At 37.9% G+C, this 22,633-nt stretch overlaps 1 protein-coding gene and 1 long non-coding RNA gene across 2 annotated transcripts; both read left to right on the top strand.

Moving 5' to 3' along the window:
• Positions 1-6,762: 6,762 nt before the first annotated feature.
• LOC126815982 (uncharacterized) lies at positions 6,763-9,832 on the top strand. Its single transcript, XR_007678162.2, has 3 exons — positions 6,763-6,900; positions 7,976-8,113; positions 9,617-9,832. It is a non-coding gene; the product is annotated as an uncharacterized LOC126815982 (long non-coding RNA).
• Positions 9,833-13,752: 3,920 nt separating this feature from the next.
• Positions 13,753-20,100, top strand: LOC126815961 (ubiquitin-conjugating enzyme E2 C). The gene is made up of 5 exons (XM_050542086.2): positions 13,753-13,954; positions 14,689-14,716; positions 15,820-15,906; positions 16,600-16,804; positions 17,882-20,100. The coding sequence occupies exons 1-5, from the start codon at positions 13,854-13,856 to the stop codon at positions 17,998-18,000; spliced, it is 540 nt and encodes a 179-aa protein (XP_050398043.1). The 5' UTR covers positions 13,753-13,853; the 3' UTR covers positions 18,001-20,100.
• The last annotated feature ends 2,533 nt before the right edge of the window (positions 20,101-22,633 follow it).

Here is a 22,633-nt window from a genome sequence, read left to right as displayed (position 1 = left end):
TAAATGCATTGTATATCTCGTTAGATCTTACTTGTCTATGATTTAAAAATAATGATAAATTTGTTTATTCACATTAACATTGATAACTGTATTAATTAGACTAAAATGATTTAAACTGCCTCGGGGGATAACGTTAAGGATTTCTCACAACAGTAATGAAACAACGCTTGTTTAGGTAATTCGTCAAATATGGCAGCTCCGCTTTAAAGTAAATAGACCTACTCATTATTGCCTATTAAACCTAAGGCCATATTATTTATCCCGTATCTAGACAAAATAACGATGTTAACAAATTTGAAATAATTTAAGCTAAATATAGTAATCACCTAATGATTTTATTATTTGTTGCTGGGTACAGGAAATAAAATGGGATTTAACGCCCTGCTGTTCAGTTCCGGTCGTGCTAATTAATGAAGACGGGCATACGCCATGACGTGTGCTATGAGCAAATTTTGCCCGGGGAGCGGCGCTATGACCTACTCTTATATCGAATTCCAACTGTCAAGGGTTCTTTTACGTTCATCCCGATTTTCCGGCGTGGTTCTCCCTTGTCAGTGATGCAGGACGGAGGGGCTGACAAGGACAGCTGTCTAGTCGTTCGGATGTGACGAAAAACCGAGGTCCCGTGTACTCATTGGCGTGCACGTAAAAGATCCCTTGACAGTTGGAATTCGATATAAGAGTAGGCCGTAGTGCCGCTGTCCGGGCAAAATTTCCCTCATAGCACACTGTATGGCGTATGCCCGTCTTCATTAGCCCAGTTCGGAGCAAAACAGTAGGACGTTAAACCCCATTTCATTTCATTTCTTTTACGTGCATGTCAATGTGGACACAGGACCTCGGTTGTTTCTTTTTATCCGAACGACTATACGTTGCCCTTATTGGTCCTGCACCACTGACAAGGGGAACCACGCCGGAAAATCCCTAAATCCCGATGAGCTTTCTCAGCCAACAGAGGGATTGAACACGTGGCTTCAATTAGCCACCGTGGCTCCTATGTTGTTAATAGAGAGAGAAATGGGGTTTAACGTCCACTCGACACAAACTAGGTCATTTCAGGACTAACATATATGGTTTAACGCACTCGTGCAATATCAATGTACTTAATGTCTCGCACTCGACCATTAAACTACATAAATATCGAATAACAACTACTTAGGTTGTAATACGGGTGTTGGGGTTAGGGTTAGGGTTAGTATCTCGAACATCCCTATACCAGGCCCACAATTGGCATCTCCTAATAGTCTGGTCGGGGTAGAAAATTTGTGGGAAGAAATTCCTACCCAAATGATTTCTTCATTTTCTGAAACAACTATGTCCCTAGTGTTCCAGAAAAATTTTCCCCGCCGATCGGAGTTGAGCAAAATTTTTTACACCATATTGAAATTTTGACCCCCTGGGTCAACATAATGAAACTGAAAACCATTTATTACTTCAAAAATATCAATTTTACAGCCTAGAAATGTATTATCAACATATAGGAAAGTGATACCAAGGAATCCAGAAATGGCGTCAAAAATAACGTACGACGTCACCGTGACGCCAGAATACAAAATGGCGGAACTATGACGTCACTTTGATGTCCAAAATTCAAAATGGCGGAGACGTGTTGTGAATAAAGCAACAACAGCAAACAAATAGACAAGAGGAACATTCTGGACACCATAAAATATTCATTCGGATCATCATCAATAAAATCATCAAAATATTCTTCAGTTCTGATTTGTTCTACCCCGTGCCAAATTCATCTTCTAAATCAATGCTGATTTGTTCGCTATTCAGACAACCCTCCCCGTGGCATCCTCCACACGCTTCAACACATTTCAAACCATTCTGTATACAAGAACATGACGAGCATTGGTTTTTCAACGATTTACATTTACACCGGATGAAATTCAGAACGTTGTCTGGTGCTGATGGAAGAATCGTCGCGATGGGAACGTATCTATTCTCTATCACTTGCCAACCCCAATTCACAGGATCGACGCCATCGTCTAGTTCATCCCAAATTCTAACCTGAACATGAACGCGGTGAGCATGCTGCTCGGCCGCGGCAGCTGTTGGAGGAAGTCTATTGATTTGAATGGAAATTTTTTCAGCGATCATAGCTTTGTAACTTAGGTACCGGACTTTAGTCAGAGATATCTCATTTTTGTGACCATACATTACACAGAATAACCTTTCTCCAGCTTCAGATACTTCGGACTGGGAACTTCCAGGTGAAGCTATTGTCTTGCTAGCTTCTCGAAAGATGTCACTGTTCGTATGTTTAAGAAGTCCCAATTTACCGAATCCGAAACAACCAGAAGTGGTATCACACCCAGACCAGGCGTGAATGAACAATAAATTGTCTAATACAGTTTTATCCATTGCGCTGCAGACTGATTTTATGTCATAGGTGTTCCGCTTTTTGTCCAAGTGGCGAAGATGAATTGTCGCCATTTCTGCTTTCGCGTGGTGCAGTAATAAGACCAAAATATCTGTGTCATTGGCAACTACCGTAACAGGTTGACAATTTCTAGCGTAGTCAATACACGTCTTAGTAATAGTGACATCTGCATCACCATTGCACCATTTTGTCGGGACTCCATGGGATTCAAGATCGTTGACTACCTGATTGATTAGACGGATTTTGTTTTCAGTGTTGGCCAGAAACTGGGCTTGACTATAGATAACTGTGGTGTCCGATTTCAGAGAAATGTCACTGCTCCTATATTTAGACGTAGCAGCTCGGCGCTCGTGCTCATGATCCTTAATATTTGGTTCATAGCCGTCGAACACGACGATTGGCGAGGGAAATCTTTTTACAAATGACCGATAGTTTTCTAAGATGTTGGAGATATTCGTACCCTTATTCCACCTTACAAAATTAATTAGCAGACCTCCATCAATGACAGTTATTTCACTGGTGAGCGAAGTGTTCGAAACGGGTGAAACGTTCTTGAGCAAATGCTGAGCGAGATCGGACTTGGTTACATGTCGCATGAAAGCTCCTGCAAACAGTGAGGACGGGAAGGCACTCAACTCATATTTGAAGAACTGTTGAATATCTGTATCTGTCCGCTGTGCCACCGTAATACATCTTTGAAAAAGAACTTCTGGTTGCACTCGCACTGTCTTGCCTTGAACTTTAACACCTGGCTTCAGGTCATCCAGAGTCTTCACGACACTAGATCGTCTGATCTTTGCTTTCGAAAAAATAACGTTGTTAAGAGATTCTTGGATCTTGTATCCGATAGTTACGGCGTCATCACAATTTATCCCGTCCCCGGATTGGGACGTCAACCCAGTCGAGAGTGACCGCAAGTCGGAGACTTCGCAATCGAACGGATTGTTTGTATCAAACCAATCGATCAATTTAATTAGATGATCGGTGTCTGTTCCTCGACGCGAAATACCACATTCAACATGCTGTTCAGATGTGTGTAGGTCTTTACCGGTCAAATTTGACATGGCCATGTGCATCGCGATTATAAAAGGTTTACAATAGACGAATTGTTGTCTCACACTTTCAGTGAACCCGCGACCATGAGTCAGTCCACTGCGAATTTTCATCGATCGCATGGCGGTTTGTTCAATACAGAGATCGTTTGGTAAGCCATTGAACGGATGACCCGACCGTTGTATTACATGCATACCTTTTGGCGCGTAGAGTTCATGTAAATTTGGATGAGTGTGGGGAAGTTCACGCATTTGCTGCAGATATAGTCGAGCAGACTTGGCATAATGCCCATGTCCCGCTGCAGCGAACAATGGAAGAAGTTCATTCGTGATGTTGAGACGCCCATCCCAAAATTTAAGTCTGTCACAAGCTATGAAATATTCAACAGTTTTGATTTGCTCTAAAAAGTTTATCCATAGTTTACAAGTTCTAGACTTACTTTTCAAGTTGTCTTTCAGCAAAGATAGTTTGACGTCCAAACCACATCGGTGGATGGCATCTACAATGTCTTCAAGTTTTCATTCCTCGAGCATAAGACATTTTTTTGTGAATTCTAGGAGCTCTTCTTCGGAAAAGATTGGTTCCATCATTGATATCAATTTGTAGGATAATGCGGCGTCCAACAAATGGAGAGCCCGGATCGCTCTAGCTATTGCTTTCCCACTTATAATCTGTGGTATGCTGTTTTCTGCATATACTACCTTCAAGGCATCTTCCACACCCGAACCTTTCATAAAATGGAACAAACTTCCAATTGCACTCATTAGCATATGGAATTGGCCCATTCTAACACAAACATTATTGATGCATTTGGATAAAGTGATTTCGACCGCCTTGATATATAACGGTTGGTCAAATGTAACAGAAGTAGAATCGACGGCCGACTTGCTCACCTCTTTGGATATGTAACTGAGGCAGGAGAATAGTGTTGTTTCATCGCTGGGGTTCAAGTCTATCAACGGTAAGATTGCAATGCTATCAAGGTCAGTTTCATCAGTACCTTTGAATATGTAAGTCATAAAACCAGACCAATTTAACCACGATTCATTTGATTCCCGACAACGAATGAACAAAGTTGAAGACCAAATGATGTTGGAATAATAAATCCACGGCATCTCGACATAAGGGACTTGCAGCTGAACTAATGGTTTCAATTTGACCCCACTTAGTGCAGGTGGTCCTAGTTGTACGTAATTCAAAATGGGTATACCTCTATTTTCTGTGATCTCGGAAACTTTTACCCTGGCACGTCGTCGAACTGACTTGTTATCATATCGTTTTAGCCTCTGTTTTGTGGCGCATATAATAGCAAGGCCGTGAAATGTCCCTTTACCATCTATGGATTTAATATTGGCGTCAGCGTTGTCAGCAACAAAACTAACAGGTGTTGACTTTTCTATTGAAAAGTTATTGATATCAGCATCTTGCACCAGCGAGTTTTTGAAAAGTTGAATCTCATCATACGATGTGCAAAACCCCAATGACCATAGTTCTTCTATCATCCACTTTGAACCGATCATATGATCTGTTTCAAGACCAAGACCAAACAGCAATGGAGCAATCACCGACCGAGGCCTAGTGGCTTGAGTTAGGGCTTGGCCGATTGCCGCAGATTTCAGGGTCTCTCCAATCAGCTCTTTCAAAAATACACGCATACTGTTCACTAGAAACGATTGACAAGTGTCAACATCTTTAACATCGTTTTGGTTAGGATAGGTTTCTTTTTCATAATGTCGTTCCTTTATCTCTGCTTTGATGAGTCGCGCAGCCGTTTTCAAGATTCTACGTGATTCAGACTCTACATCATTTTCTCGATTTTCACACCATGACTGGTTAACTATGTAACCCGCCATATTTTTAAAACACACAACGTCTTTTCTCGTCCCACATGCTTGAGCGAAGAATATATGATCCCCGTACCGTTGTTTTAGCCTTTCTCTCATCCACTTTTCAGAACATACGTTGTCAGGATCACCACTCAAATCAATCATTTTTTCATAGAGTTCTGTAAGTGAGTAAGGTTCAACTTCTTTTTCCAACCAATCACATAATAGCTCAAAATTAACAGCATGGGTTTTATTAACTGGACGTCCGGGTACGTCTGAAACGGGGATTTCTGACAATTTAAATTCATGGTAGCATCGCTTATGATAGCGGCTGTTTGGAGAAACTAAATCATTGCATGACAATAATCGCGGTTTAACATCCTCGGTCCATCGATGGGCTTTTGCATCACAGTCTCTAAGAAGTGATTGCTTCAATTCCAGGGTTCGCACAATCACGATGGGGTCGCGATTTGGGTTTTTTGTGTCTTGTATGGCTGGGGCTGAGCAGAATAGGCAGTGTATATTCCAATCAAACGTGGACAAACTCGATCGTAATTTCTTCGCGGTATCATCATCACCCGAACATCCGGCATCATTCGCCCGCTTGCGATAATTCTCATTGATATTTCTACGACAATATTCATGAATATAGCATAAATCTACTTGTTGGAGTTTCCATTTCAAGTTTTCATGCACATGAGCCTCGCATGATTTCATCAACGTTTCTCGTCCAGTTTTGCCGACTTTGGTCAAATGTCCATTTTTCACACCTTCCCCGCATTCGATACAAACTCTGTCAACGGTCGGAAGCAATGTCTGAGCCATTAATGACCTCGACGATGAACCAGCAATTTGTTGAGAAGTCGTAAACGTGCCTCGTGCGTAAAACTACTTTCAGTTTGATCCACGGCCAGCTTCAGGGCTGGATACAAGTCAGACCAGCTTCAGGGTTGGATACAAGTCAGAATAAGCAGAGTGGCTAGTTAGAATAAGAAATTACAGCTTGCGTATATTTGACAAAGGAGAAAAGAATTCTGACGTCACAGTGACGTAATAGTTCCGCCATTTTGTATTGTGGCGTCACGGTGACGTCGCGCGTTACTTTTGGCGTCATTTCTGGATTCCTTGGTATCACTTTCCTATATGTTGATAATACATTTTTAGGCTGTAAAATTGATATTTTTGAAGTTATAAATGGTTTTCATTTTCATTATGTTGGCCTAGGGGGTCAAAAGTTCAAAGTGCTGTAAAAAATTTTGCTCAACTCCGATCGGCGGGGAAAATTTTTCTGGAACACTAGGGACATAGTTGTTTCAGAAAATGAAGAAATCATTTGGGTAGGAATTTCTTCCCACTAAGCTGGATTTGTCACCTTCTCCAACCAGCCTATAATGAGAATAGTGGAGGTTCCGCCTTCAATGATGGATTCAGCATGAAATCTGGATAACGAAGGCTACAATGCTGATCATGTGACCACATAACCTTGAACTTGAGTTTATCCCTCGCCTTATTTAAACACGGCAAGACAGTTTTATAAATACCACTGAACTTGTCGTTTAATGATGTCAAACTTGATAATAATAGAAATGGTGTTACTTGGAATAATATATTTAAAGATTACTTATGCCAAAGGTAAGTCGGGTTGCTTGGGTAAATTATTTATGTCACATGATCTCACATCATGCTATCATAATCATCAGGCCTATTTCAGTATTTGGCAAGGGCCGGGGCGAGGGGGGGGGGGGCGCTCTGTCTGTCTGTGGCCCGCCTAGAAACGCGGCCGTTAGCTGCATTTCTAGACAATCAATTGCTACTTTTATAGTAAAATTGTCAAAAATGTTATATTGCACCCCTTTTCGTGAGAAAATAAGTTACAGAGCCTGAGGGTGGGTTTTATTAAAAATAAAAGGCGAACAAACAAATTACATCAATGTAGGCCTACTAAAACTATAGGCTATAAATAATGTAGGCTGAGATTATTCATTAATCATTTTATTTAAATTATTTTGCTACTTTTAGGGGAGAGAAGTGGGGGTACATGTACGGGGTGGAGACAACGTCAGGTTTAGGTCTAGCTAGGGAATTAGCCTAACCCCGAATTTGATCAAATTCTGAGACAATATTTCTGCTCACTTAGGTGCATATTTTACAATTGCATGTTTAGAATTATTTTGGAGTTATTCGACGTTATTTCCATGAAAGTAGGAGAAACAAAATATGCATTTCTCGAACAGGGGAGATCCCCCCCACACACACACACACACACAGGCGCGTGCATTATTCATTGCTTACTCCTCTGCCTTTCTTTGTGCGCCAATGACGTATATGAGTGTCTATGCTAATTCTGGACAACTATTCAGTATCGTAGGCCTACAGTTTAATATGAATTGGCTTCTGTCTTAATTAGTGAGGAGAGTGGTGGGAGGTGGATGGCCGAATGGTTAGCGCGTATGCTATGCGCTGTATCACAAGGTCTGTTCATGGCGTGGTTCCGATTTCCCGGTTGTACGTGACAAGGAGTAGGGTCGCTTGTCCATCCACATGGGTTTTCTCCGGGTCCTCCGGTTTCCTCCCACTGCTAAAGACCTCTACGCGAAAGCGAATTATTGAAATAAAATTGAACCATATGTTAGTCCCGAAATGACCTAGTTTTTGTCGAGTGGACGTTAAACCCCATTTCTCTCCCTCTCTCTCTCTCTTTAATTAGTGGAGTGTGAACCATGGCAGTATGGTCCTCAATGTGAACACCTCTGTGGTCAATGTAGGAATTATCAGTGTGATGATTTAAGTGGATTGTGTCAGGAAGGATGCATGAGTGGTTTTACAGGCGACAGGTGTGATACACGTGAGTAAAATACATTTAACACTAACCTATTTTTAAACATACATTATGCAATGAGCTAAATCTGCCAATTAGATAAATGTTATCTAAATTATTAATTAAGACATTAACTAACTTATCCAGACCATAATCAACTTTCGATGACATCGCTAGCCTGCGATGTTTATTGGATTAGGTTCCGATTTGCTGTTCGACTTCCATTCATAATTTAATCATGAAATGGATGATCGAGGCTATGTTTTTATCGTATAGACTTTAGTAATGATGATCGAGGCTAGGCCGAAAATACAATCGCTTAATTCTCGGATCAGAGTGGATTAATATGACTGAAATTTTCAGCAAATTGCCTTTACATTATCTAGTTTTTAACCATTATAGTGAGAACTGCCAGATCTTTATCCTTTCTTCCATAATGTATCTTTAACTGTGCGTAATTTGCATTCTTCGGAAAATATCAAATTTATCACGGCTTTATCACCCCTGCTATAATATGTACCGGTACGGGGATTAATTATTCGAAATTTAATGAAAACATATTTTTTTAAAAAGAATATCAACGCTAGATAATCTCCCACTTTTGATTCAATCGGATTAGGAACTGGCTTATCGGGAAAAAGATTTCGCAAAACGTAGAGATGGTGGTGGAGCCGCCTAGATCGGTGGAATCTCGGAGAACGCTAGATCGGAGACGGTCCTGCATATTTTAGCACATATGACGCCATATGTGGATTGTGGGTTAGGGTTAGGGTAAGGACCTGCAGATTTCAAGATGTAAACAGGGCTAGCGCTAACCCTAACCCTGGACCAAGCCTAACTCTTACTCTAACCCATTCGGCAAACCTCGGCAGATTCCGTTACTCTACATCTAGCTAGATATAGTAGATGTAGGGTACTGGAATCTGCTGAGGTTTCCCGAGTGACTCTAACCCTAACGCACAGTCCACATGGGCAGGACCGTCGCCGATCAAGCGTTCTCTGGAAATGAGCCATTGGGATGATATTTCCGTTAAACACTGGCCAACTCATTTTCGAATTCCAACTGTCCAGAGTTCTTTATGTGTACGTCAATGTGTAGGCCCTATACCAGATCTGGGTTTTTTAGTCCCTTCTGAACGACTATAGATTATACGTTGTCCCTTGCCAGGCCCTGACACCGTGACCCCCAGGTCGTAAGGAATTCAGAGTTATCTCCTCACTGAACCACCGCGGCATAGAAATATATAAATAGACTATTTATATATTTCTATGCACCGCGGCCCCCTGGTCGTAAGGAATTCAGAGTTATCTCCTCATTGTGAAAGTTTGTGAACAGGCCAATGCATCTATAAATTCTCAAAAATTGTGTATCGTAAATTTCCATAGATTTTTGTCCTTGTAATATTGCATTTTTAAAAGCTTTCACATATTTGATAGCGCCCCTTCTGGAAATACTGATACTTCATTTCGTATTTTGATATTGATATTGGGAATTATTTGTATAATGTCTGTTTTGCTTTCTTTTAACAGCATGTCCAAATACTCGCTTTGGACCAGCATGTTCACGTGAATGTGGCAACTGTAAAGCTGGCGTATGTGTGAAAACCAATGGTGTTTGTCATTTGTCGGGCTGTAAAAAATTGGAGGGTAATTCATTGTATTATATGGGAAGAAAATGTGAACACCATCTCTCAGCAGATGCGAAACAATATATACCTTGATGAATTTCCTAATACAAATTTACAATTACTTCAAATATATTCTTTCTTCTTTATCATCGGTTCTTACTCTGGGTTCCATTTTCTTTTTTTCCTTTTTTTCATCCCACCAACTTTTTCTTTTAATTTTATAAATAAACGAAGTGTAATGGGGTCCTACTGTTTTGATTTAAGCTGAAAATGTAGGAGCGAGACTTCGCTTCGAATAACCAGTACGGTGGTTGTAATTATTGTACACGTCTTGTCAAACCTTCAAGGGCTAATATCTTCGCTCGCAATAGAGTAATTTGAATGAAATTTTTAAATTATTCATTTTACATTATCTATTTTCGAACTATTATAGCCAAAATGGCTAGCTCTTTATCTCAATCTTACATAATGTATCTAAAAAGTTTAAAACAATGTCCGCCCATAAACAAAGGCTATGAATAATTTACTAGATAATTTGACAAAATCAATATCTAGGTCGGAAAAATATTTTATACATATGGAAAGGTATCACTACCAATATTAAATGCCCTGTTACAATGTAAAAAGTACAATGTACAAATTCCTAATACCGATAATGATAAAGTCAAAATACCTCTAATGCAATGTAAAACGTCAAATGTTAAGTGTCAAATGACAAATGTTTTGTGGAAAATGCTTTTTTGACGTGTCTGCATTTTACATTTCTCTCATTACATTTTACATTTGCGCTCTGCCACATCTCATTTGTCCTTCACGCTTTCTACATAGCATCTTTCGCACAGCATCATCTTTCATATGCAAATGTGGGATATCACGTGACTTATTAAAATTTTCGGAAACCTGGCCCACTATAAGCCAGAACAAGGATATTCACGACCACGACACTATAACAAGAAATGAGCTTAGCACATAATAAGAAATTTGCTTTGACACTTTGAATGGTATACCATTATTACGGGCCGTGTGTGACGGGGGGGGGGGGGGGGTATGCTGTACAGTGTCCAAATACGAAATTCCAGGTATCATGTTACATATTAGCGAAAAGCATGTTCATTTCTATTTGTAAATAAGTAAATAGTTTTCTAGTACAATCGTAATTTCATAATTCAAATCCAATAAATATCACAGACTAACGATGCCATCAAGAGTTGATTATGGTCTAGTGGATTAGTTAATTTGCCTAATTACTAATTGAAATAATATTTATAACCTAAAGAAAGACCTACAATAGACAGATTTAGCCCTTGCATAATGCATCTTTAAGTAATTGCATGTGCGTATGTGTGCGGGGGTGGGGGTGGGGGGTATTCATATTAAAATACGAGTCTTAATAGAAAAAAATCCAAAATGTTACCTATAATTGCTCTTTTCAAATATGTAAATAATTTTCTGGCACATACTCCCAGAAAAACGATCAAAGTTGGATGGAACAAAAATCTATTGTCATGATTGCGGAGGGGGGTGGGGTATTCAATGTTAAAATACGGTTCTTAATCCGAAATTCTCGATACCATGCTACCTATCACTAAAAGCACGTCTATTGCTGCTTAAAAATGATTTAAATAATCTACTGGCACATTTAGATTAGCATACCTTGAAAAACATCGGGTGGTAGGAAACACTATTAAAGGGGTCGTCAAGTAAAAATACTGGTCTAAAAACGAAATTCCAGATACCATGTTACGTATCACTGATTATTTATTTGTTGGGCACAATGCTTATATTTGCTTTTTTTTTAATGGATCAAAGTTAATTATATTCTGTTTATTGAAAGACCGTCAAAATAGGGGTATTAATACGAAATTCCAGTTATTGTGTTATAAATTACTGGAAAGTATGTTTCTTTGGCTCTTTGAATCCATCAATTATTTCCTGGCACATTCAGGATTACGCACGGTTTTCTAGATAGTTTCTTATAGTATGCTAGCTTGATTTACTGTTATCGTGCGGTGAATATCCTTGTAGTGTGCCTGGTTTATAGTGTGCCAGTTTTCCGTATATGTCACGTGATATCCTACATTTGCATTTGAAGATGCTATGTAGAAAGCGTTAAGGACAAATAAGATGTGGCAGAGCGCAAATGTAAAATGTAATGTGAGAAATGTAAAATGTAGACACGTCAATAAAAGCATTTTCTAACAAAACATTTGCCATTTAACACTTAACATTTGACGTTTTACGTTTAACATTATCGGTATTGGGACTTTGTACATTGTACTTTTTACATATTATCATTGGAAACGACATTGTCGCAGAGCATTTAATATTGGCAGCGAAACCCTTCCATGGTATATATACATAAATATTTGTAGCGTGAATATTGAAGGGAATTCCACGGGGCGGGGGCCGGGGGGGGGGGGGTACCTGTCCTCAGCACGCGATACATGTAAGTATGGAGCCATGCACAACCACAGACGTCAAGTCGTTTTTTGATATTAAATTTTTTACGGATATTTTTGAATCTGAATTCGACGGCAAAGTATTCAATTTAGCACGCAAGTTTGGTACCGGTAGGCTACCATGATACTTGCATGGCGAAATTCATGTGGATACGGATTATAAAATTGCACGAATCTTCAAGTCGCTGAGATAAAGCAGATTCGCGGACTTTCAAGAATTTTTAAGACATTCCCATAGGTTTCATATTACGATATTTATATGGAACAATGTACGTAAAGAGTGTTTGTGAACCTGCATGTATGGATAGTGCGTGATGTGACTGGTCTTTGATAAATGGGAGTGAAAGGTTAGTTACTGAAGCGACCGGTATGAAGAAAAGCTATACCTGTCGCTTTCTAGGCCAGATCAAGGACGGATTTTCCGGAATTTATATGAGCCCGTGACCTTCGACAGCTCTTCAGTAAGGAGATTTGAAAAATAAACATGAAAATCCGTTATTTTGTATTCAAGAGAAAAAGAATTTAAAACAAAATTTGTATTACTCCTTTTGAATTTATGGGCCAGTGAAATTGGGTCTTGGCTTGTAAAAAACTTGTAATCTACTGGGCCGAATGGTTTGTGATTTCACATCTTATTGACTGAATCAGGTTATGCCAAATCGAAAAATTCTACCAAGCCTCGATGCTATTAGCCTACGATCAAAGTAGCCCCCCCCCCACCCCGCAAAAAAAAAAAAAAAAAAAATACCCATCAGCGTAAGTTTCTGTAACTCTTATTTTCTTATTCAATGTACAGTCACTTCGTTTTGTTGCAAGACAACCTAAATTTAAGAAAGGATAGGCGCGAAATAAATAATATCCGGATTGAGATTGTTTCTGGCTGGGTATCTTTTTTTTTTGGGGGGGGGGGTAAGTCTATAACTTTTAACATTATTAAAACTTTTATTTTTACGAAACGGGAAACTACTAGGCTTATTCTATAAAAGTTTGGTATGAAAATCTTATTGTCGAAAATACAGATCGGATTGTATGTAGGCCTACCGTTGTTGTACGACTGAGGGCCATGCCATATAGGCCTAGACATTATTCTTTCTCACTAAAATCAAAATAGATAGATCTAATTCGCCACTATAATATTCAAATTTTAATATATTTTTACGTTACTTTTTATTTGTTTCGGTTTTTACTTTTAACGCTAATTTTAACGATATGTTAAAAATTGAATATTAGTGGTGAAGTATTGATTTTAGAGACAGAATAATTCGGTGCTGATGAAAATTAGACCGGTTTTGGGGAGAAAAAAAAAACTAGGAGTGTCTGTTTATAAGGATGACCAAAATGTCATTTTACATTGCCAGTCTTCATTTCATTCATTTTAAATGGACTGTTATTCGTTGTTATTTGGTTACAAAATTTTCCTTTTTACTAATTTACGAAATAGTGGCATTAGCAGGAATGGATTATTGATAAATACCTTTTAACAGAAAATCGACACTAAATGATCCCCAAAAGGTGTACAATACATGTGACATTGTCTCTGATTGGCTTAACTTTATCACACCAAGTAATTTGATTGGACCAATTTTCTATTCGTCGATCATTTTAAAAGACAAGTCTGTTTGAATGCCGATGAGGTTACATATTCTTCATTAAAAAAAAAAAGGCAATTTCTGTATCAGAATGGCATCCCAAAATCAGAATCCCACAGTGGAAACGCATTCACAGAAAGAAATGACAGATACACCTCCAGTACAACAAGACAGTCATTCAGTGAGTAAACGGTAGGTGTATAAAAAAAATTACATATTGACCATATTGGCATTGCGATTGGTTGTGATATTGTTCCACTCCACTCCAGTCCTGCGAAACGGGATTCGTGAACCATATTTACCTATTTTGTCATTGATTGACGATTAAATTGTTTTAATTTTACATTGATCACAATATCATTTCTTGGCATTCGTGTTTGAACTTTGATGTGACTCCTATTTTTGTGTCAAAATATTTCATTGTTCTTTTTGTTGTTGAAGATTTTGTCTTCTTACTGATTCACATCATTATATGGTTTTAGTTAGGCTAATCTTAAATTAAACCCCTAACCCTGAATTTAATAATTTATAGGTTTTAATCTTAAATACTAAATCTGACCCTAACCCTAACCCTAATCCTAAAATTAGTGATAGAAATCTTTGGTAAAAATCGTTTAAAAAAATCCCCCAAAATCATCTTCCTTGTCAGTGATCCAGCCGCAGGACGGAGGGCCTGACAAGGACAGCTGTCTAGTCGTTCGGATGGTACGAAAAACCGAGGTCCCGTGTACACATTGGCGTGCACGTAAAAGATCCCTTGGCAGTTGCAATTTGAGTAGGCCGTAGCGCCGCTGTCCGGGCAAAATTTCCCTCATAGCACACAGCGTATGCCCGTCTCTATTACTTAGCCCAGGTTAGGAGTGTCCAATTACAAGCATTTAATTTAATCTCACACATAAAGGCTATTTTCTTTTTTTTAATTTCAGGTTACAGCAAGAATTAATGAAATTAATGGTAAGTCAGTGTTATGGTATTCTTATTGTTCATGAGTGTTGACTTAAAAATAATACACTAGAGTAGGCCTACAGTGCCACAGAGTGAATCAAGCTTTTCTCCAATCTTATTCAAATCATTAGACGGTGTTGTTGGTTTGTATTGAGGACAAATTAATATCTTGTGAAATGAAAAAAACAAAGCATGCCACTTTTGCACAAATGCTTATAAACAACATAACCGGTAAATGTAGTGTTATTGTTTATGAAAAAAAAGTCTTTCAGCCCAGTAGGCTAGTGATCATTTGACATAATATTAAACATGCATTATGCTGAGCAAAATCTGCTTATTACAAGTCTTTCTTTAGGCCTGAAATGTTATCTAAATTATCAATTAGACATAAATTAACTTATCCAGACCATAATAAACTCTCAATGTCAAGACTAGCCTTTGATGTTGGCTGGATTAGATTCCTATATGCCGCTTAACGGCCATTGATAATTAAATCAAAACAGTGGATAATCGAGACTATGCTGTTTAAATTAATGATTTTAGTAATGATGACCGAGACTATGCGAACATTTCACCTGCTTTGTTCTCGGCTCATAGTGGATCAATTTGACTGAAATTTTCAGCAAATTACCTTTACACTATCTATTTTTAACTATTATAGCGTGAACTGCCATCTCTTTATCTTATCTCCCATAATGTACCTTTAATAAAAAATAAAAATATCCCTTGTTGTTCTGCAGCTTATTTTTGGAATAGATTGTCTGAGAACCAGAATATATTTTTGTATGGCCTAACATTAACAATAACAGAGGGTTGGATGGCCAAATGGTTAGCGTGTGCGCATTGTCTCGTAAGGTCTGTCATTGAATCAACTGGCGTGGTTTCGATCCCCTGGTTGTACGTGACAAGTAGGGTCGCCTGTCCAACCTCGTGGGTTTTCTCCAGTTTCTACCACTGTTAAAGATTAGACCCCTATGCGCAAGCCAATTAGTGAGATAAAATTCAACCATATGTTAGTCCCAAAATGGTCTAGTTTGTGTCTGTGGACGTTAACCCCCCCCCCCCCTCTCTCTCTCTCTCTCTCCTAACAATAACATATTTGTATTTTATAGACATCTGGTGATCCAGGTATCTCAGCATTTCCTGATGGTGATAATTTATTTAATTGGATCGCAACAATAGAAGGTGGTGCAGGAACTGTAAGTTTTTTTAATTTAAGTTTAAGACACAGTTGAAATGTCTATGACTAGTATGAGCCAGAATATTGTCTCAACAGATTATTTCAGATCACATGTTACTCATATCCAATATATAATAGTGGGCGAACAGCTGTCCTTCACGTTTTACCGAATGGTGTGGTAGCCATAAAAAAAAAATCCAGTATACGATAGTAGGGGAATAGGATTCCTTGCTCTGAACATTTTCAAAGATGTCGAAAAGCAATTTGGTGTATGTCCTGGATAACGAATACGATCAACAGAAAAAGTTGCATGATCTGAGCATTCATCAAAAAAGGGGAAAATAGGCTCATGGACGGAGCTTTCTAGCATTTATTTTTTAATTTTGATGTCTGTCAGAGAGTGGGTTTGTCACTGAGTCAAGTGGCATTGGGTCGCTTGTCCAACCTCAAGGGTTTTCTCCTAGTCTCAGTTTCAACCCACAGTTATACGCAAGGACATTATTGAAAAAAATATAACCATATGTTCGGCCCGAAATGAACTAGCATGGGTTGAGTAGACATTTCTCTCACTGTCAGAAAGTACTAGTATGGTGGTGTAGACGTGTCCACAAAGCTGCCACCATCCTAGTGGAAATAATTATATTTTTAAGAGGACATGCGTATTTTTACATTGCCAATATTTTTATTTTTAATGTTTTAATGTGTTTTATAGGTCTACGAAGGTTTGAAATATAAATTGACATTTGAATTTCCCAGTGGTTATCCATATCAAGCCCCAACTGTCAAGTTTGATTCACCATGCTATCACCCTAATGTTGACGGCAGTGGTAACATCTGTTTGGACATATTGAAGGATAAATGGTCTGCGTTATATGACATTCGGACCGTTCTTTTATCCATTCAGAGCTTACTGGCAGGTGAGTCAAGGGGAAGCATATGTATATTAGCTTAAAGATGCATAAGAATGAGATAAAGAACTAAAATAACAAAATGAATATACTGACCAAGTGGGCTTTGCCTAGCCGAAATCAAATTTTTTTAGAGAAAATAAATACTATGGTCATATAAGGAAAAAAACGTAATTCAAGATGATTTATGTAAGATTTAGATAAAATTCATCAGAAAACCGAGATCCTGTGCACGTAAAAGATACCTTGGCCGTTGGAATTTGATATAAGAATAGGTCATAGTGCCACTGCCTGGGCAAAATTTCCCTAATAGCACACTGTATACCTGTCTTCATTAGCCTAGTCGGAGTAGGACGTTAAACCCTGTTTCATTTCATTTTTTATACGCCCACATGGAAATGTGGTCGTATATTGCCGTCGCCCCCGTCTGTCGGTCCGTCCGTCGTCCACAATTTCTTGTGAACACTCTACAGATTACCTTTATCATCTGATTGTTTTGAAATTGATATATGTTGTTTGCATTAGTGAGATGAAGAAGCCTATTTAATTTCAATAACTTCCGTTAATTTCGTCTGGAGTTATGGCCCTTGTTTCACTTTGTTGCACCTTGTGAATGCTCTAACGACAAAAGTTATCAACCGATCTGTATGAAATTGATATGCATCATTGAGTCGACTGGCGTGGTTTTGAATCCCCAGTTGTACGTGACAAGGAGTAGGGTCGCCTGTCCAACCTCGTGGGTTTTCTCCGGGTAGCGAATTATTGAAATAAAATTAAACCACATGTTAGTCCCGAAATGACCTAGTTTGTGTCGAGTGGATGTTAAACCCCATTTCTCTCTCCCTCTTGTACGTTTAATTATTTTTCAAAAAATGTATTCCAATCCGCTGAATATCGCAGGGTAACGATGGCATCGAGAGTTGATTATGGTCTGGATAACTTAATTAATGTCTAATTAATGATTTAATAACATTTCAGACCTAAAGAAAGACCTGCATTAGGCAGATGTAGCTTTTGCATAATGTATGTTTAAGCTGTGTTCAGGACTAAAATTAACTATTTACTGTATTGTCTTTATTATTTCAGAACCTAACATCGACAGTCCACTTAATGTTCACGCTGCTCAATTGTGGGAAAATCCAGCTGCATACAAAATATATTTACTTGAAAAATATGACAAAGAAGTTAAATCAAAACAATCATGATGTTATTTTCTAATTTTTGTCTTGTATATTCATTCCATAGCTCTCAGCCTGTCCAACCTTTGTGGGGTTTATCTGGGTCCTCCGGTTTCCTCCCACTTCTTAAGACCCCTATGCGCATGTGAATTATTGAAATAAAATTGTACATATGTTAATCTCGAAATGACCTAGTTTTTGTCGAGTGGATGTTAACCCCCCACTTCTCTATCTCCCATGACTCTCACTTAGCAGCCATATTTGCCTTTCTTGACCAGCTAACCTGGTCAGTCAATTCACATGATATAAAATGAGAATTATAAAGAATTTGTCCTAAACAAACAATAGATAGAACTCAATGACCATTGAATACCGCTCGGGTTATTCAATGGTTTTACTCAAGTGTATCCCTGCAGAAGGATTCCACGAGAGAAAGTGAGTGGAATGTGGCATGGATAAACTCGAGTGAACCATTGAATAACCCGAGCTGTATTCAATGGTTATTGAATTCTGTTTTTGTTCTATAACTACATGTAAATCTCAAAATACACTGTACTATCCAGATTATCAAAAACAAAATCACCAATGACGTTAAAATTCATCATAGGTTCAGACCTTTTTTGTTTCTTTTTTACAAAAATTGTGGGTGCTAGTGGTGACGTCATTACAATTTGATGTAATTCTGAAAGTGACGCCATTCTGGCCAAAACTAGTACGTGTCCAAGCCATTGAATACAACCATAGGTTATTCAATGGCAGTATTCAATGTTATTTGCATGTAATTATAGAATAAATACAGTTAAATTCATAGATAATGCTAAAAGAGGTCATATTCTTTGTAAAAAAAACATCTTACTAATATGAGGTATACAAAATAGGTTAATTTTGACCAGTAAAATCCTTCTTCATTTATTTCTTGTAACATAAGCTGATTCATTGTATATTTGTCCGAAATAAGAACAGCCTACATTTTCAACGTTCATATTTCATTTCTTCCCTATTTTCTATCTGCAAGAATCATGACCATTCTTTGCCGAATACAGACTGTGTGAATGTTTCTATTGTTAGGATGCACATTCTTATTAAAACACAGATCCTATTTCGTTTTGTTCTTTATAGTTCAAAATTTCGTTTAATTTGTCTTTACTACACTAGGATCTGGAAGAGTTGTTATATAACCCGCGTTCTAGATGATATGTGAGGGATTAACCAATGAAACAGTCTGTTGCAGCATTGTTCTTGGCGTGCTGTGCACAGAACTGTGGGTATCCTACTAGAAACATCAATGCTGATTGGTTAATCAAATTTCTGATGTCATAGGGTCAAAAGCTGCTTGTATGACCCCTGACGCAACCTCCCACTACAACTAGTCAGCTCTTCATGTAGTAGATAATAGGCTGGATTGATTAGATAATTAAGTGATCAACGTATTTATCGTTTTATACGGTCTATACACATACCTTGATTAACTACTTAATCTGCCTTGATTGACTGACTTAATTCTTTGTCGGACAATTCATCAATTCAATCCTGAACAGAAGTCATTGCTCCTCCTTTGTCAGACTATATATCAATCCAATAAACTTTATCTATGTGATTAGATATGTGATGTATGAATTTGAATATTTTGTTGACACGTGATTCTTAATTGTGGTTTGAAAACACCTGCTTAAATAACGATAAGAGTTATGTCCCTTTATTTTCGGGAGGATAATGTCCGACAACTAAAATTTTGAAATCCCATCACTGGTAGAGGCCATCGAAAGTATAAAAAATGAAACAAAATATAGATTTGTATTTTAATCAGATTGTAGTAAGTAAGGCCAGGAGCCTTATTCATGAAATCATAAGCTAAAATATTTTAACAATTCAGCATTTTCATTGGCTAAGAATTAAATACCTAGTGAAAATTTTAGCTTTTAACCAATGAAAAGGCATTATTCATAAAATATTTTAGGTTAAAATTTGGTAAATAAGACCCCAGTACAAGTCTAGAATGTACAAACTATGATAATGATATGTTTCTTTAATTTCTTTAATTTAAATCATAATGTCTTCTTACTTCTTCTTGTATTTATATATATTTTGCTATTTAATTGTAATCAGGAATAAACAATCTACACAACATTTTAATTTCTTCATTTTTAAATGTGTCCTTTTCGTGGCCACACTTCAAAGAGAATGAAGTCATTTCTTATACGCTCACAGTGAAGTGGTCATATATATATTGACACCACTCATCCGCCCATCGTTCGTATTATTGGACCTTTAAAGACACCATACAAATGACGTGAAACGCATACACTCTTTACGAAAAACCTTACGTACATTCTATTGTTTCATAGTGAAATGCCGGGTAAGTGGGGAAAAGACCGATTACCTATCATTAAACTAAATATTTCAGCATTTGCCGTCCACATTTTTCGGCAATCAAAGACATCATCCACCACGACATTACAAATATTATTTTGAATGAAAACCGTCGAAATAAATTTGGGGAATTTACCTTCAAGATGTTTCACATTTGTATACTCTTAAACAGAGACACGACCCCCCTCGGCTCCTTAAAAGCTGCAAACCGTTTTATTGTTTTGAACGAAAATCGTCCAAACAAATTAGAAAAAATTACACATTAAACATTCAGCAGGTATCACTGCTGGGTTTTTTTTCCTGAAATGAAATGGGGTTTAACGTCCTAATGGGCTAATGAAAACGGGCATACGCCATACAGTGTGCTATAAAGCGAAATTTTGCACGGACAGTGGCGATACGGGTTATTCTTACTAGGCACCTGTCACACTGTTCAGCAGTGAAATTCGCTAGGCCCCTTCAATCACTGATAAGGATGACATCAATTAAATTCTAAAACATTTTTTTGATGTATTAGAAAAATAAATAAAGACGTTTGGCGTATTTGTAGGTAAAAATTATTTCCTATTTAGTGTAAATGGGTATTAAAATGACTAAAAAGGCAGCATTCTGCCAGAAGCAGTAACGTCTTCTGTAAACAATGCACGCGCCATTCAGCCAATGATTGACGCCGCGTGCTGTGACGGCACGTGTTTAATGCAGTCATCTTTTACAGAGATATTAGAAGACTCGTAATTCTCTGTGAAACAGTTTGGGCGCCCGTCATTTTAAATAAAAAGTTATTGAAATTGAAGAACACGGGGTTGTCAAAATTCATAACAATTCAAAATCGAGTCTTCCCACTCATGCAAACTCCCACACTCTTTCTCGTTGACTCCTCAACAAAGGCCTTTCCACTTAAAATATTTAGTCAGATTGTTTTATTCTGAGCGAAGTTTTGACAAGAAATACCTGTTTGTCGAGTAACATTACCATAATAATAAACAAAGTCTAGATTGTCAGTCCTTGAGTGAAGTTCATTGTTAACCGTTTATGTTGCACGGATGAGCTAACCCATTCAATATCTCAGTCACCCGATGGTCTAGTCAGAGGGCTTGTCATGTGAATAAATGTCTAAATCATAATATTTATAACATTTGAAGCCAGAAAAATTACCTGCAACCGGCAGATATAGCTCTTGCATAATGCATTTTCAAAGGGGCAATCCATGTCTTCTTGGGGTTCTGAAACCTATATACCCGCAAAAAAAAAAAACCCTCTCCCCTTCGGCCTGAATTTTCTTATAGATCCTCCTGTAGTATATCGGTTTCAAAGACCACTTAAAACATGACTAGAGTCACTAAATAAATGTAGAAAATGTAGACTGAGGAACCACGTGTCCCCATATACTGCAATACCCATATGAAAATTCAGCTCCAATTAAGTTCCATAACTATACGAACCCAATGAACAGAATAACAAAACTCGACCCGTGCATAGTGAGTGACCACAAGACAATTCATTACTATCCAAGATCATTGCTTACGTTTATTAACAAATTCAAAGATATGCGCGTAAACGCAAAACGTATAAATCACTAATTCCGCACGGATGACATTAGTATAGAAATACAGTTACGGCCAGAAAGGTTGACACATTTATTTTAAGTTTCCAAACCCGAACAAACATGACAGTTATTTCGTGGGTTTAATTTGTGTACCCTTGATAAAATTAATAGGGCAAAATTTAAGGAGACTGTTTATCAAAATATATGCCGGATTTCCTGGGAATTAATTTGTCATCATTGTCAATTTGTTATTTTTGATTTCCTTCCCCGATTCTTTTTCATTGCTTTTTCCAGAATTTGGTAGGATCTCGGTTTGTATTTCCTTTTCCAATGTCAGCGTTCGATCTCATTTAAAAAATTGTTCAGGTTCAGTGATTCATTTTAAAATTAAAGATTAAAACCATATTCTCAAATTTCCTCTGTGAGTATTGCAGGTGACATGGGCTAGTTTGTGTAATGGGCTGAATTGTATCCTTGTACGGACTACGCCTTTAAACAGTTATCCAAGTTCATTCTGAAAATAACTGCCGATTCATAAGATATGGCGGGAAAGAAATCTCCAAAATATATGACCTCAATACAGCCTTTCATGGCTCAAAACACTGACAAAACAAAACATTTTTTGAAGAACCCCCCCCCCCCCCCACACACACACACACACAGTCATTTCCGTATAGAGTATCAACGGACAATTTTTTTAAATGCGATGATCAAAGTTTTATTATTCTCACACCTACACACCTA

Source organism: Patella vulgata, chromosome 3 (assembly GCF_932274485.2).
Source record: "Patella vulgata chromosome 3, xgPatVulg1.2, whole genome shotgun sequence".
NCBI lineage: Eukaryota > Metazoa > Mollusca > Gastropoda > Patellidae > Patella > Patella vulgata.
This window is presented reverse-complemented; position numbering and strand designations above follow the sequence as displayed.

What these genes read in the sequence shown, in the direction of transcription:
- LOC126815961 (XM_050542086.2), top strand. Translation starts at nt 13,854, where the DNA reads ATGGCATCCCAAAATCAGAATCCCACAGTGGAAACGCATTCACAGAAA. An exon ending in AAGAATTAATGAAATTAATG is followed by an intron (nt 14,717 to 15,819) that starts GTAAGTCAGTGT and finishes TGTATTTTATAG; the next exon opens with ACATCTGGTGATCCAGGTAT. An exon ending in TAGAAGGTGGTGCAGGAACT is followed by an intron (nt 15,907 to 16,599) that starts GTAAGTTTTTTT and finishes TGTGTTTTATAG; the next exon opens with GTCTACGAAGGTTTGAAATA.